Source organism: Nyctereutes procyonoides, unplaced genomic scaffold, assembly GCF_905146905.1.
Source record: "Nyctereutes procyonoides isolate TBG_1078 unplaced genomic scaffold, NYPRO_anot_genome, whole genome shotgun sequence".
Taxonomy (NCBI): Eukaryota; Metazoa; Chordata; class Mammalia; order Carnivora; family Canidae; genus Nyctereutes; species Nyctereutes procyonoides.
This window is the reverse complement of record NW_026575003.1, coordinates 40,838-55,402: the sequence shown is the minus strand read 5'-3', so window position 1 is coordinate 55,402 and position 14,565 is coordinate 40,838. Positions and strand designations below refer to the sequence as shown.

The 14,565-nt window shown below is 58.9% G+C and overlaps 1 protein-coding gene across 1 annotated transcript; it reads right to left on the bottom strand.

Annotated features, from left to right (window-relative positions):
- Window positions 1-3,732: 3,732 nt before the first annotated feature.
- LOC129514996 (melanoma-associated antigen 8-like) lies at window positions 3,733-4,743 on the bottom strand. Its single transcript, XM_055333727.1, has 2 exons — window positions 4,634-4,743; window positions 3,733-4,558 (listed from the first exon to the last, which is right to left on the bottom strand). The coding sequence occupies exons 1-2, from the start codon at window positions 4,741-4,743 to the stop codon at window positions 3,733-3,735; spliced, it is 936 nt and encodes a 311-aa protein (XP_055189702.1).
- Window positions 4,744-14,565: the final 9,822 nt, after the last annotated feature.

Here is a 14,565-nt window from a genome sequence, read left to right as displayed (position 1 = left end):
CCCATTCCGCTCTAGATTATACTGGGGTTGACCCCTGTAAGTTACAATTCCCAAACTCACCAACCATTGGCTGCCTTTCTGGTTCAGCTAATTGTCACACCATTAAGAGATTAGAACCCAGAAGGGTGGAGAAGTCAGAGATTTTTCTCCTCCTTCCTCTACAACAACTGGCATTTCCTTCAATGGCTACATATTCTTCATGCCTCCAGCTACATCAGATTGACCCATCATGGCTCTAGATTCTGCTGAATCCTGAACCCAGGTTCTAGTAACACTATTTCCTCTCTTTGTTCTTCAGGCCTAGAGGTGGGTGTGATTTCCTTGTAATGCTAATTATTGGGTTTCCCAATTCTCCTCTGCTTGGCTTCTCTATCACTTGCATGACCAATTCCTTGCATTAAATTTCTTCCATGTTAAATATTTACAGCGGCTTTGATTTTCGTGAACCATCCTGACTATTACATGTGGCCAATTATATTGGTTGATCTACTAGTGTTCAACTTCTTTGCATCCCTGGGTTAAACTCAACTCTGTCACCAGCAGCTAATTATGTTTAAGTTTCTCCTATTATTAATAACAAAAATAAAATGAAATACTGCTGAACCCTGTAACTTCCTCAAAATAACATTATAACACTCTTACCATCTTTGCAGTCTTCTTATAATAATTTTACACTTCCTAGTTGTGAGATATACATTGATAATACTCTAATAGCATAAGTAATAGAATGACCTGCCAACTTGTTAAAAATTTGAGCAATACAGGTGCCCCTGGGTGGCTAAGTCAGTTGAGCATCCAATTCTTGATTTCGGCTCAGGTCATGATCTCGGGGTAGTGAGATTGAGCCCCATGTCGGGCCCTGAGATCAGTGGGGAGTCTGCTTAAGATTTTCTCTCTCCAAACAGGAGGGTATCTTGCTGAGTGAAGTAAGTCAATCGAAGAAGGACAAACATTATATGGATTCATTCATTTGGGGAATACAAATATAGTGAAAGGGATTAAAGGGGAAAGCAGAGACAATGAGTGGGACATATCAGAGATGGTGACAAACCATGAGATACTCTTAACTCTGGGAAATGAACAAGGGGTAGTGGAAGGGGAGGAGGGCGGGGGGTGGGGTGAATGGGTGATGGGCACTGAGGGGGGCACTTGACAGGATGAGCACTGGGTGTTATTCTGTATGTTGGTAAATCGAACACCAATAAAAAATAAATTTATTATAAAAAAAGAACAAGATGAATAAAGGAATAAATGTCAATTATATATATATATATAAAAAGAAAATATCAGTGAGGGTGAAAAAACATGAGACACACCTAACTCTGGGAAACCAACAAGGGGTAGTGGAAAGGGAGGTGGGCGGGGGATTGGGGTGACTGGTTGACGAGCACTGAGGGCGGCACTTGGCAGGATGAGCACTGGGTGTTATGCTAAATGGTGGCAAATTGAACTCCAGTTAAAAAAAAAGGGACATAGATAATAATTCACTAATACCCAGATGTGCCAGACCTGCCGCACCCGCTGCCACCATCTGGCCCTATTCCGCTCCTCCGTGGCCTTCCTGGGCTGACCGTGGGCCCTGACCTCTGCCGGGTCCCCTCAGGGTCCATCCCTCGCCTCCGCTTAGCCCCGGGACCCTCCCTCCGCACCCGTCAGCGTCTGCTCCCACCACACCAGGCCTCAGGCTCTGGGGTAACCGGATGTGCCAGGCCTGCCACACCCGGGGCCACCATCTGGTTCCATCCCACTCCTCCTCGGCCTTCCTGGGCTCACCATGGGCCCTGCCCTCCTCTAGGTCGCCTCTGTCCTGGGCACCAGGGTCCCTGCCCCCACAGGCACTCCCTGTGCTCTTCCCCCCCCTCAGACCTGGCAAACTTCCCTTAGGACCTGGCTCCTGAGCTCCATGGGCTCCGGTCCCCACCCCCACAACCCGAGTGCATTTCCCGGGTGGCCGCGTGTGTCCGGCCTCCCTAGGGCCGCCCCCCAGTCCCGAGGTGGGGTCCCAGTGCCTCCATCTCTCAGGGAGGAGTGGAGGCATGAAGGTGGGACGGGGGACACCCGCAGTTCTCCCTCAGGTCCTCACTCCTGCTCCGGGGAGGGCCCGGCCAGTCCTGCCTCTGGGAACCCGAGGCCACTGCCCCAGGCCCCAGCATCCAGGCATCAGCTCGAGGCCGAGGCCCCGCCTGGTCTCTCCTGGTTCCCGATAGGCACCCCCCACCCCCCACCCCCGCCTCCCCGCCGCCCTCCGGGGCCCCTCCCCTGCTCTCCGAGCACCCTCCCAGTGCACCTGCTCCCCTGGGGCCTGCTCGCCTGGCTGCCTGCCTTCGCTCAGCGGGGACCCCAATCCGGCCCCCCACGCGAGGCCCTCCGCTCTCTCAGACCTCCGAGGCGGAAGTCAGCCTATGTCCCATCCGGACCTCGTAGCCAGGGGTCCCCAGCGCTCCCAGCACACGGGTACTGAGGAGATGGGCTCCGGGCTGGGGGGTTGGGGGGGAGCAGGCCGGCGGGGCCCTCCTGACCTCCCTGGGCTCCTCCCAGGACTCTGGCTGGCCTGGGCCTGCCCCCGTCACCTTGCCACACAGTCTGCGCTCGCCCACCCCCCCAAGCCTCAGGTCCCCACTTCCCCACCTGGAGGCAGAGTGGAGGCCGGCCTCTGTCCCCCGCCCGCTGCTCGCTCCTCAGCTGCACACTAGGAGTCGCGCTGCCCACGGAGACCCCGGGCCCCAGGGCCTCGGCCCCTGCAGAGCCTTCCCTGGGGGCCGACCCCCCCTCACCCTTCCACCCCTTGGGGCTGGCGCAGGCCTCAGGGCACCCCTCCCCACCTCCCTGCGGGCCGGCGGCCTCTACACACAGTCCCCGAAGGCGGCGTGGCCCCGGGTCCCTCGTGTCCTCACTGCTCACACACAGGGCCTTGCAGGGAGCAGAGCTCAGCCCTGTGTGGCCGTGAGGGAGCCGCCAGCAGGGCTCCCCTGGCCTCCCGCGGGCCCTTTCTCGTCCTTTCCGCCGGCCCGGCCCATGCCGGAGCACACCGGTCCGGGTTCCTTGGGCCCTTGCAGAATGAACGGGCCAGGAGGCACAGGAAGCCAGAACAAAAGACTTTTCCTTTTTATTGGCTGCACGATCCGACCCGGTCCTTTGACCCCTCCGTCCTTGCTGCTTCCCAAGCCATTTCTGTCCCAGTGCCCTGCCTGGGATGAGGATCCGGGTGGAGCCCACACAGGGACGGAGGTGGACTTGGCCAGCTGGTTTTCAGGACAGGATGAAACTCTTAACTGTTGAACTGGGGGATGTACAGAAGTTCGGGATGCGGGGGCGGCTGCGGCGGTCCGGGCGGGGGGAATGTCAGTGACACACGTAGCCTCCCAAGCTGATGAATCCCCCGAATCCGAGCAACGATGTGCAAGAGCCTCCTCATGTTAACCAAGCTCTGGATCTCCGGGTCGCGGAAGACAACAGGCCCCCAGAGTGGCTTTTCACCCTGCTTTCTGCCCCCAGGCCGCCCTGGCCCTGCACTCACTCCTAGAAAGCCCAGTGCTCTGTCTTCTCCAACACAAACACACAAACAAACCACACACACACACACACACACACACACACACACACACACACAGGTAGACCCAGAGGCGCCCACGGGGAAGCAGCAGCAGAAGGGATGCCTCCCTTCGTGCCCATCCCGCGGGAGAAGCTGCCGACCCCACCAAAGGCTGGAAAGGGCCTGGCCGCCTCTGGGGCTCAGGCCCACTCTTCCTCATCAAACGGGGCCAGGGAGGAAACCGGCCACCTGCTATTAACCCATAGCACATACTCCATGACCCGCAGCTTGCTGGTTTCCTCGTGGGCCCTGGGCCCCCACAGGAACTCGTAGCGGGCAGGGTCGCTGCCCGCCACCTGCCGGTACTCCACGTAGCCTTCCTGCACCCAGACGTGGGTGAGGAGCTCCCTGGGCTCCCCATAGATGACGTGCTGCCTGCCGGCAAACACCCCCACGACCCCCAGGGCTTCCCACACCTCCTGCTCGGGGGCACGGTCGCCCTCCAGGAGGATCACCCCCAGGAGCAGCACCAGGAGGCCGGTCGTGGGCAGGCCCTGCTCACCGCTCAGCATCCCATCGTAGCTGAGGCCCAGGATGGTGACCAGGGCGTAGGAGTGTGCGATAGGATCCACTTCCTTCACTTCCACGCCAAAGACCAGCTGCATGCACTCACAGGCTTGACCCCAGATCTCGGGCCAGGCATCCTGCATATCTGGGCTGAGGACCTCCAGCACCTCTGCCTGGCTGGTGGGCTGCTTGTTGAGATACTTGCGGAGCAGGAACCCCACCAGGTCAGCCCCACTCATGAGCATTGGGTCTCCTCCTTGGGCAGAGGGCTGCGCATATTCGGGCACCTCCCAGGGGTTCCAGATCTCCTCCTCTGGGCCACTGGGGCCAGCAAACTCCACCTGGCTCCAGCCACTAGGTGCCCTGCCACAGGGGGAGGGCCCTGCACTCTGAGGGCTCTGGGGAGGACTCCAGGCAGTGTCAGACCCCTCCTCTGGGGTCACAAAGAACAGGCCAGAGCTGGACAAGGAAGGGGAGGAGCAAGAGGAGGAGGAGGGGGAGGAGGAGGAAGAGGAACACAGGTAGGGGGGAGACGAAACTTCGTCTTCATCCTCAGCCTCTGGCAGCTGGGCATTGACCAGGCCCTGGGCTTCTCCCGGGTCTTCTTCCAGCTTCCAGAGCTGACTCGTGTGACTCAGGGGCATGGCGTGGGCGTGGAGCTAAAGCTGAAGACAGCGGTGGGATGGCCGGTCGGGGTGCAGTTGGGCCAAGAGAGGCCCCGTGCCAGGACAGAGAGCGGGCCGCATCAGGATTGGCTACACAGGAGGCCCCTGTGTGTTGGGCTGGGCGACTTGAGCCCCTGGCACCAGGCTCAGAGACAACGTGGACCTCACCAGGTCCAGCGACACAGACCTGCTATGCCTCCTTCACGCTGTGACCTGAGGGCCTCGTGCCGGCGACCAAGGCCTCTGCTGCGCTGCCAGTTCTTGGAGCCCCTGCAGGAGGGAAGCAGGGGGCACCTCAGGGTGCAGACTGCCAGCCCAGCCCTGGGCCCCCAGTGCACACAGGAAGGTTGGCTCGCACTCTGGGAGGTCCCCGACAGTCCAAGTCCCCTCCTTGGCCTGCCAGTGCCCTTGGCAGTGCCTGGGACCCAGGCCTCTGTCTGCGGTCCTGAGGCCAAAGTGTCCCCACAAAACCAGGCTGCCCCGACCCTCCCCATGAGGAAGCCAGGGGACCGGCTCTGGGCAGGCCTGCCAAAGGTCTCTGGGGCTTCCTCCTGTGCCGTCAAATAAGGGATCACGGATCACGGATCACGCACCAGGGGAGGGATGGCCCAGCTCCGGCTTCCCTCTGGGCCAGGATGGGGCGCCTCTCGCTCTTCACCTGGACCCCACGCAAGGCGTGGGAAGACTCTCCGGCTGGCCCTGAGGCCACCCTCTTTGCACCTTCCTTGCAAGGGCCCCTACCCAGACCCCGCAACCAGCCAAAGTCCAGAGAAATCAGTCGGCCCACCCGTCCCGCCTCTCCCCATGGCCCACACAAGCGGCCGGGGCGGCCTGGTCCCCAGAGATCCTGCTGAGGAAGGCACCCGCTCATTTCTCACCTCCAGCCCCGCCAGGGCCGGGACCGGGGCCAGGGCAGGGCACCTGCCTCCTCTGCTGACCTGAGCGCAGACCCTCAGGCCCAGGCCCTCCCGCCCGGATCCCAGGGATCTGGAGAGGAGGAGGGGCTCCGCGGGACGGGCCACACCCCGGGTTCTCTTCTCAGGGCTGCCAGGGAGGGGCACCCAGATTTCGGGGCCATCCCCTCCTGGGCCTGGGGGCTGGCTTGGGGGCCACTCACCCCTCCAATGTAGGGTGGGCGGGGGTCCACCGTCTGCGCCCTCAGGGAGGCGGTGCTCCTGCCGCCAAGGGCCCCCAGTCTCTCTGGAGACCCGGATGTGGAAGTCTGGCCCCCCGGCCGCCCGCCCGAAGGCAGGTCCCCAGCCTGCCCAGGGGGCCTCCCAGGCCTCCCATCCCTGGCGACCTCCTGCCAGGTCCCCTCTGTCCTGGGCTCCAGGGCCCCCGCCCCCACAGGCACCCCCTGTGCCCCTCCCCCCTCAGGCCCCGGCAAACCTCCCTTCGGACCTGGCTCCTGAGCTCCGTGGGCTCTGGTCCCCACCCCCACCCCCCGAGGCGCATTTCTCGGGTGGCCGCGTGTGTCCGGCCTCCCCAGGGCCGCCCCCCCAGCCCCGAGGTGGGGGCCCAGTGCCTCTGTCTCTCGGGGAGGGCGGGCCGTGGGTTGAGGCATGAAGGTGGGGTGGGGGACCCCCGCCGTTCTCCGTCAGGTCCTCACCCCGCTCCGGGGAGGGCCCGGGCCCGTCCTGCCTCCGGGGACCCGAGGGCACTGCCCCAGGCCCCGGCATCCAGGGCTCAGCTCCAGGCCGCGGCCCCGCCTCCCCCGGTTGTCTGTTGGGGTTCCCGACAGGCCCCCCCACCCCCCGCCGCCCTCCGGGGCCCCTCCCCCGCCCTCCGAGCCCCCTCCCGGGGCTACCTGCTCGCCTGGCTGCCGCCGGCCCGGGCCTGGCCTCCTTCCAGGGGACCCCACTGCGCCCCCCCGCACCGAGGCCCCCCGCTCTCTCTCAATTCTGACGCAGAGGTCGGCCCACGTCACATCACGTCCTGACCCCGTTGCCAGGGGTCCCCACGGCTAAGAGCACAGCACGTTGGGTTGAGATGAGTTCCAGGCTAGGGTGGGAGGAGGGAAGCGCGCCGGCTGGCAAAGCGGGGGCCCCCTGTCCTCCCTGGGCGCCTGCCCTGGCCTCGGGCGGGCTGGGGCCCCGGCTCTCTGCAGACCTCAGTCCGCGCCCCTTACGCCGAGCCTCTCAGGCCCCGACGTCCCTGAGCGCCTGACGGATGGTTGCTGCGGCTCGGGCCCCACCGGCTCCGCGGGTCCCGGGGCGGCCCAGGGCTGCTGGCAGGGGCACCGCAGGGTTCGGCGGCCCCCAGCGTCCGGGGACAGGTGGGCTCTCAGTCCTCACCCAGGAGGCCCTCATCAGGACACAGGCCTGCTGTGCGGCCGCGGCGCCCATAGCCCCGGGGCAGGGGCCGGGAGGAAGCGCCCCTTCCCGTGGGGTCCCTTGGCCAGCAGCCAGACTTTAGAACCGTCGTGTGAAGGGTTTACTTTCCCGGGGGCGGCCGAGCAGCCGCAAGGGTGTCTAGGGGTGTCCAGCATTGCGGGGCCCACTGCAGGGAGTTTCCCCCTCACGTGCTGCGTCATCGGGACAAACACAGCGCCCCTCGGTACCTAGTGGGTGTCCTGTGCACGCGTATGTACAAGGTGTGCAGACTATGTGTGCTGGTATGCAAATGTACGTACATATCACGTAATACGGACAGCGGCACATGCAGGTGCGTGTATGCTCACCGGATACATGCATCTGTATGTGTATTCATGTACGTGTAGACTATATATATACTTTATCAAAAATACCTTTTCTTCCTGTGTGAATTGCTTTGATGCTCCCTACTCTATTTCTGGTAGATTCTGTATATTCTACTTAAGTGATTTTTTTAAGGGGCATTCCTTGCCACTAAGATGATTTCAGGTGGTTATTTGCATAGACTCTAGAGTCCAATGCCTCAATCATCCTGTCTTTCCCTGTGTCCTCTCAGCACCCCAGGGCTAATGTCATGTGTCCTCTGAGGTCTTGCCCCAGATTTATGCTGGGAAGCAGAAGCAGAAGTTGGAAATTGCTCCGCCTATCAATCCTGTCATCTGCATTGATGCAGGCTGCATTCCCTCCCCACATCCCTGATGTTCCCTGCATCCCCAACCCAAACTCAACATCCAGCTCAGCGGTCTTCAGGGTCCTCCAAGGCTTTCTCCTCATTTATTGTTCGGACGTTGTTTATTCTGTGTGTGTTTTTCAAGACTTTCATTTCTTTCTTTCTTTTTTTTTTTAAGGTTTTATTTCTTTACTCATGAGACACACGGAGAGAGACAGAGAGGCAGCGACACAGGCAGAAGGAGAAGCAGGCTCCACGCAGGGAGCCCGATGTGGGACTCGATCCAGGCTCTCCGGGACCAAGTATCTGCCCAAGACTTCCTTTTTTTAAAGTGAGGTTTTAGTTGCACAGAAATGAAAACGGAAATTCCTTCCTCATCGTATTCTGATAGAAGCCTTTTCCATTAGCTAGTGTTGAATTTCTTTCAAAGGAAATTTCTATACCCAGTCGTGATCAGATGTTTTTAGTTCCATGATTTTGTTGATGTAGATAAATAGGGTTGAAAGATTTTTCTAACGTGAAGGCAGATTTCTGTTCACTGGGCACCGCCTCTCGTCCGTTTTGTTCACTACGAATTTGAATATGCATATACTTATTCAGGATATTTGCTGCTATATGAGTGCTTGGCTTGAGCGTTCTTTCAAGGTGGATTTCTCCTCTAGCATTTACATCCAGGAGCACGAGCGTGGGACATTTAGTTGAAAACAATGCCCATAGTTTTCTTTAGTTTGAAGGAGTTTCGCTAAGATGATGATGACTTCTCCCCAACCATTTGGTCGAATGAGACCACAGGGTGGTGGTGGGGGGTAGGGGTGGGGGGAGGGAGTCCAAAATGGTGGAGGACTTGAGAGACCTAAGTTCCTCTGGTCCCCGGAATTCAGCGAGACAGCTACTAAATCATTCTGAACCCCTGAGAACTGAACCGGAGATCTACAAAAAGAATAGCTGCAACTCTACAAAGAGAAAAGCATCCAGTTTCTGCAAGACAGGAGGTGTGGAGAAGTGAAATGGAGGCGATACATGGGAAGATGGGGGGGGCAAAAGGGGGGCGATACATGGGAAGATACGGGGGAGCAAAAAGGGGGCGAGCTCCAGCAGCCTCCACCAGAAAGTGATGGAGCAGCAGAGAGCGCAGAATCCGGACCTTTAGAAGTCCGCTCCGGGGAGGGACGGCCCTGCGTGCCCGGTGCTCAGACAGTGAAGCGGGTGCAGAATCCTAGGTGGGACAGCGTGGTCTCAGGATCCCCCGGGGTCACAGGAACACTGACGGTGCCTGAGTGCAGCAGAGCTCCCAGACATCGGAGCAGGGAAGCCGGCTGCAGTAAGCGAGCCCAGCAGCGGGCTCTCGGCCAGTGGTAGCCGTAGCCCTGGAACCCAGCAGGGTCAGTGGGTCCCAGCACCCTCAGCGCAAAGGCTCTCCGAGCAGGAGCCCAGCAGGCGGCAGGACCGGCAAGCCCCCCCTTGCTCCCCCTGGGGAGGAGCAGCGCACATGTCCACACAGCAGGAATCTGCAGGGTTTGGAAGGCGAAGCAGGGTCCCTGCCTGAGATGGAAATGCTTGGTCACAGGCTGGGTGGGTGAGCACAGTGTGCGGTCGGGGACCAGGGAGACAGGAGTGATGGGTTGCCTGTCACTGGGGGTGCGCTAAGGAGCGGGGTGTGAGCTTTCGGCCCTGGGGCTGGGGATGAGGAGGCCACCACTTTCGCTCTCAGCCTCTAAAGCGGCCTGCAAGGCCTTCAGGGAACAAAATCCACAGAGAGCCACCCGGAGCAGATTACGTAGCCTGGCCCCCTGGCAAGGGCGGTGCACACCCACTCGGGGCAAAGACCCTTGAAAATCAGCGCAACAGGTCTCTCCCCTGTGTGGATGCAGTGTGGGTCCTGAGACCCCCTGGGTGGGGAATTGACCTGCTGGCCTGCTGGGTGGCTGACGTGCGCCCTGCCCAGGGCTATGAGCCTGTGGGATGACGTGGGGCACTAGTCAGCTAGGAAACAAGGGCCAGACTGCCAGGGTCAAGCCTGAAACACAGGGAGGCCCTCGAGGGGCCACAACTCCTCCAGCCCCGTGAGTGTGCGATCCTCTCCCTCCTCACACACTCGGTCCTGCCCTCACACGGCCCCGGGGCCTGGCATCCAAGTAGAAACAATGGTGACCCTGAGGCGCTGCTATGAGGCCGCATGGGCAGGGGTCCGTGTCAGGCTGCGGGTGGCATCGGTGCCCGGCACTCCCATGGTCCCGCAATCATGGGTCGTGGAGCGTTGGCACGATGTCCTCCCTGGAAGACAGCTGGACTCCTACTAAAGGCAGGGAGGACCCTGAGGCCCAAGCCACCAGCCTTGCCCTTGGAGGGAGCTCAGCTAGACTGGGCATTGTACCGCTCCCCCTGCCCCCGAGGGACGCTCCGCGAGGCTGCCCCTGTGCACGGTCGCAAGGGTGACACGGGCATAGTCTCCCTGCAAGGTCAAGCATTGCTGTGCGTTAGGCAGGGTGACGCCCAGAAGGGCAAGGCCCAGTCCACATCGGCGTCCACAGACCCCGCAGTCGTTAGTGTCTGTCTTGCACCTGCTTTCCCCAGGTGAGGAGATTGGGAACCAGGCAACGCTTGTCTTCTGATCCCCGGGCGTGGGGCGGGGGGAGGTCCTGCTCTCTGGCTGAGGATGTGTTACCCAGGCCTGTTCCTGTCCCAGGTCACAAGTGAGCAACGTCTGCCCTGCCCAGGAATGCGGTCAGGGGGCGCTACTGGCCTGTGTGCAGGGGGGCAAGGGGTCTGAGCGCTTGAGCTCCAAGGGGCCGGACAGGAGCCACGTTCAGGGCAGAAGCAGAGGCCGCGGTCACCAGGTGCACAGCCTGTCCCACAGGCACCCAGTGCCGACACACCCCAGGGTCTCCTGTCCCGGTGCCTCCTGCCCCCTGGTGCTCCTCACAGGCACTTACAGCAGGATGTGCGGGGCCCTGCATGGGATGAGCGGTCAGTGCAGGAAATGCAAGACCGCTCTGGGGAGGGGGAGGCTCCTCTGCCAGGAAGCTGGGGGAGCACAGTGGGCCCGGCCCTCTGGGGACCCAGTGGCGAGGTTCATCCCAGGCACTTGGCCCCTGCCCATTTCTGAAATGAAAACACTGTGTTGACAAGATATCTGCACACCCGTCCCATGTTTGTAGAAACATTTTTACACAATAGCCAAGACACAGAAACAACCTCAGTGTCCATCAGTGGGTCAATGGATAAACAAAGTACAGGATCACCTGGCTGGCTCAGTTCGTTAAGCGTGTGCCTTTAGCTCAGATCATGATCCCAGGGTCCCGGGATGAGCCCCATGTCGGGCTCCCTGCTCTCCCACCGCCCCTCCCATTCTTACTCATGAAATATACTCTCCCAAATAAAAATAAAATATTTTTAAAACAGAGTATAGAATGTGGTATATACAAATGGAATATTTTTTTAAAAATTTTATTTCTGTATTCCTGAGAGGCATGCACACAGGGAGGGAGAGACACAGGCCGAGGGAGAAGCAGGCTTCCTGCAGGGAGCCCTGTGCGGGACTCGATCCCAGGACCCCAGGATCCTGCCCTGAGCCAAAGGCAGATGCTCAACCCCCGAGCCACCCAGGTGTTCTTCCATCCACTCCTTCCCATCTACCACCTGTTACCCACAAATGCCACCTCTGCCGGGGACCGCTTGGCCCCAGGACACAGAGGGCAAGGAAACGCAGAGGGAGTCCCATGTGGGGAAACAGGGAAGGGGCATGCCAGTGTGGGAGATAAAGACTGGATGCCTTATCATTTCCACAATGATCACGAGCATTTAAAATTGGGAGATGCCACATCAAAGTCTGGAATGACAGCTTGAGCGCTCTCAAACTTTAGAAGCACTGACAACACTCGGCCCCCGCTGGCTCAATGTTTCTGCCACAGTTGAACATCTTCCTTCTTTTGCATAACCCATCCGGCCCCCTCCAGGATGGCACTCCGGTGATCCTTTCGCCATGCTCTATCCCATGCACCCTAGGTCCTGGCCACAGAGGGCCCCATCACCACTTCCAAATAAGACGGCCCTTTGAACTTACATTTTGCGTGGACATTTTTTCCACCTGCAGCGACCTTCCCCCTCTGTCTCCGATGGCTGCCTCTTCCATGGAGCCTTTCTCTGCTCTGCCACGGGGATCCAATCTCACCCTTCCACCCCTCTTCTGCACACCTCTTTTGGGGTGCCTCTGCCCTAGGTGTTCGCGTGCTTTTCTTTGGACTCCACTAGACTCGAATCCTACATTCTTTGTTAGAAATCGCCACTTTGCCTGCCGCAGCCTCTTGGTTCCCTGTACACAGCGGGCACTTAATATCTAAGAAAGTGGATTGTCCCTGGAGTGGCCTGATGCGGAGGAAGGGCAGTGGCTATCTAAATGCGAAAAGATCCAGTCCAGAAAATCAAGGTAAACTGACTCAGGAAAGCAGCGAGGAATCACGGAATATGACAGCAGAGACCAAGGAAAAATAACCCCTGCTTGAACTGAGCTCGGCCTGTTCGGAGACATCCACTCTCACAACAGCGAGATCGCATCCCACATCCCAAAAGCGACAGTGGTCTTGGCCCTTCCGACGGCAATGCTCTCCCCACAGTCACTGCTACCTCTCAGGTTGGCAGCTGTGGGAGCGACAGGGGATCTGGCCTGTGTAGCTCATATCCTCAAATCTGACGCTCCTGTTTCTGACGTTTCTATTTGTAAAATGCCACGTCCCCCACCTGCTACACTAGGCTACATCGAGTGTGCAGAGTACAGAAGTCAGATTATTTATTTGCCTGTCTCCACCTGAGAAAGCACCTGGAGAGCAGGAGAAAACCAAGAACAGAGCTCTCAGGAATGGGGTGGAGGGGGGAATAGAAAGGTTCATTCCCTTGTGGCTGTAAGCTGGTATTTGTTATTCAGTCGTGAAAAAGTTTCTCCTGAAGAGCGGAGGGAATCGTGCTCAGAAGGGACGGAGAAACTCTGGCTTGTAGCACTGGCTCAGTAATGGGACTTTCTACAAAGTCTCCACTCAAGATTCCTGCCTGATGACTCCTGACCATAGAAGACGCAAGGCCCCTATATTCAGCACATCACAAGCTACAGAAGGCAGAGACCCAAAGCATCACCAAGCCACCGGAAGTGTGTGGTTAGGAACCCTGGAGTCCCCAGGGAACCTTGCCGCTGTGCAGAGTCTTGCTTCCAGGGGCTGAGCTGGGCCTGACATCCTGCTTCCAACTGGGCTGCAAGTGAGGCACATGTTACTTACTGGTCAGAACCACGGGTGGACAATGGAGCAGAGGAAAGATTTCAGACCTATGACATCTGACCCCAGAATATGCAACTTCATGTCCTTCCAGAAAGGGAGAGATATAGTCTAGAAAAAGCAGCCTTGGGCTTCCTCCAGGAGGATTCTGGATGCACCATGGTGGTCCCCCCACTCCCCAAGGCTTGAGATTTGATCAAGACCTCCACCCCCTACCCCAGCCACATTTGGCCCCTCCTTCCTGCTTAAGGATCCACCTGATGGGATGGTTACAAAGAGCAGGGAAGAGCACAGGAATGCAGGAATGGATGTGTGTGCAAAGTGGGCAGGGTGTGGACGTGGGGGTGGGGCTAGCTTGTGACCTCCCTGATAGGTTTGTTCCCGAAGTGCTGGAGAGAGGAGGGGGATCATCCTTTAGGGACACTCTGGGGCAAACAGGGGACACCTTACCCTTCTGCGCAGCCTCGGGTCCTCAAGGAGATGCCGAGCCCACTCTGGAGGTGCTCCGCCAGTGCCTGCCAGTCCTCTTTCGGCCCTTAGCTCCTTTAATTCGGACTAGCCCACCCCCACCAAAGGGTCGCTGCCAGGGGCACGGAGACTTCTGTGTGCGCTAGCCTGTGCTGGCCAAGCCTTTGGCCCAGGGCCTTGGGGTGCTGCGCAGGTGCTGTTGCTCCCAGGAACACGGCTGGGCAAGTATCCTCACCACGAGGGCTCCTTGCATGTGCAGATGCAGGTGGCACCTAGGATAGATGTTTTCTGTGTCCACTAAGAAGGGGTATAGCGGTGATTAGCGGGAGCCACAGACAGTGGCTCACAGACCAGGAGAGGAATTTCTCTCTCAGGTGGTAGCCACAGGTAGTAGCTCAGGGCAGGCTTGCTGGTTCTGTTCTGCCACCGAGTGCTTTGGAATCCTGAGTCCTTCTGACTTCTTGCCTTTGTTTTCTCTTTAAGATTTCATCCATCTATTCATGAGACACACACAGAGAGAGAGAGAGAGAAACAGAGGGAGAGGGAGAGGCAGAGACACAGGCAGAGGGAGAAGCAGGCTCCATGCAGGAGCCCGACGTGGGACTTGATCCCGGCTCCAAGGGATCACAACCTGACCTGAAGGTGGCCCTAAACGCCTGAGCCCCCCGGCTGCCTGGCTCCTTTCCTCCACTGTACATCGGCAGGGTTCCCAAGGTTCCCTCATGGTCCCAGCTGCTGTTCCAGCTCCAGCCATCCTGTAAGCGTCCCAGCCAAGAGGAGTGAGGAGCAACTGAAGAAGCAGGTTAAAGGGCACAGGCCACAGGCTCTTCCAGGAAGGCTGCTGCACGTTTTCCTGAGACACTTTCATGACACCAGTCTCCTTGACCAGAGCTTAGTCATGGCGACATTTAACTTCAGGAAGCTGAAAGGGAAGGCTCGAGATATGGAAGAGGAGGAAAGTGGCTTTTACGGGGCAGTGCAGAGTCTCTCCTTCATCTTAACACTTGCCCCCAAGCAATGATGAAGT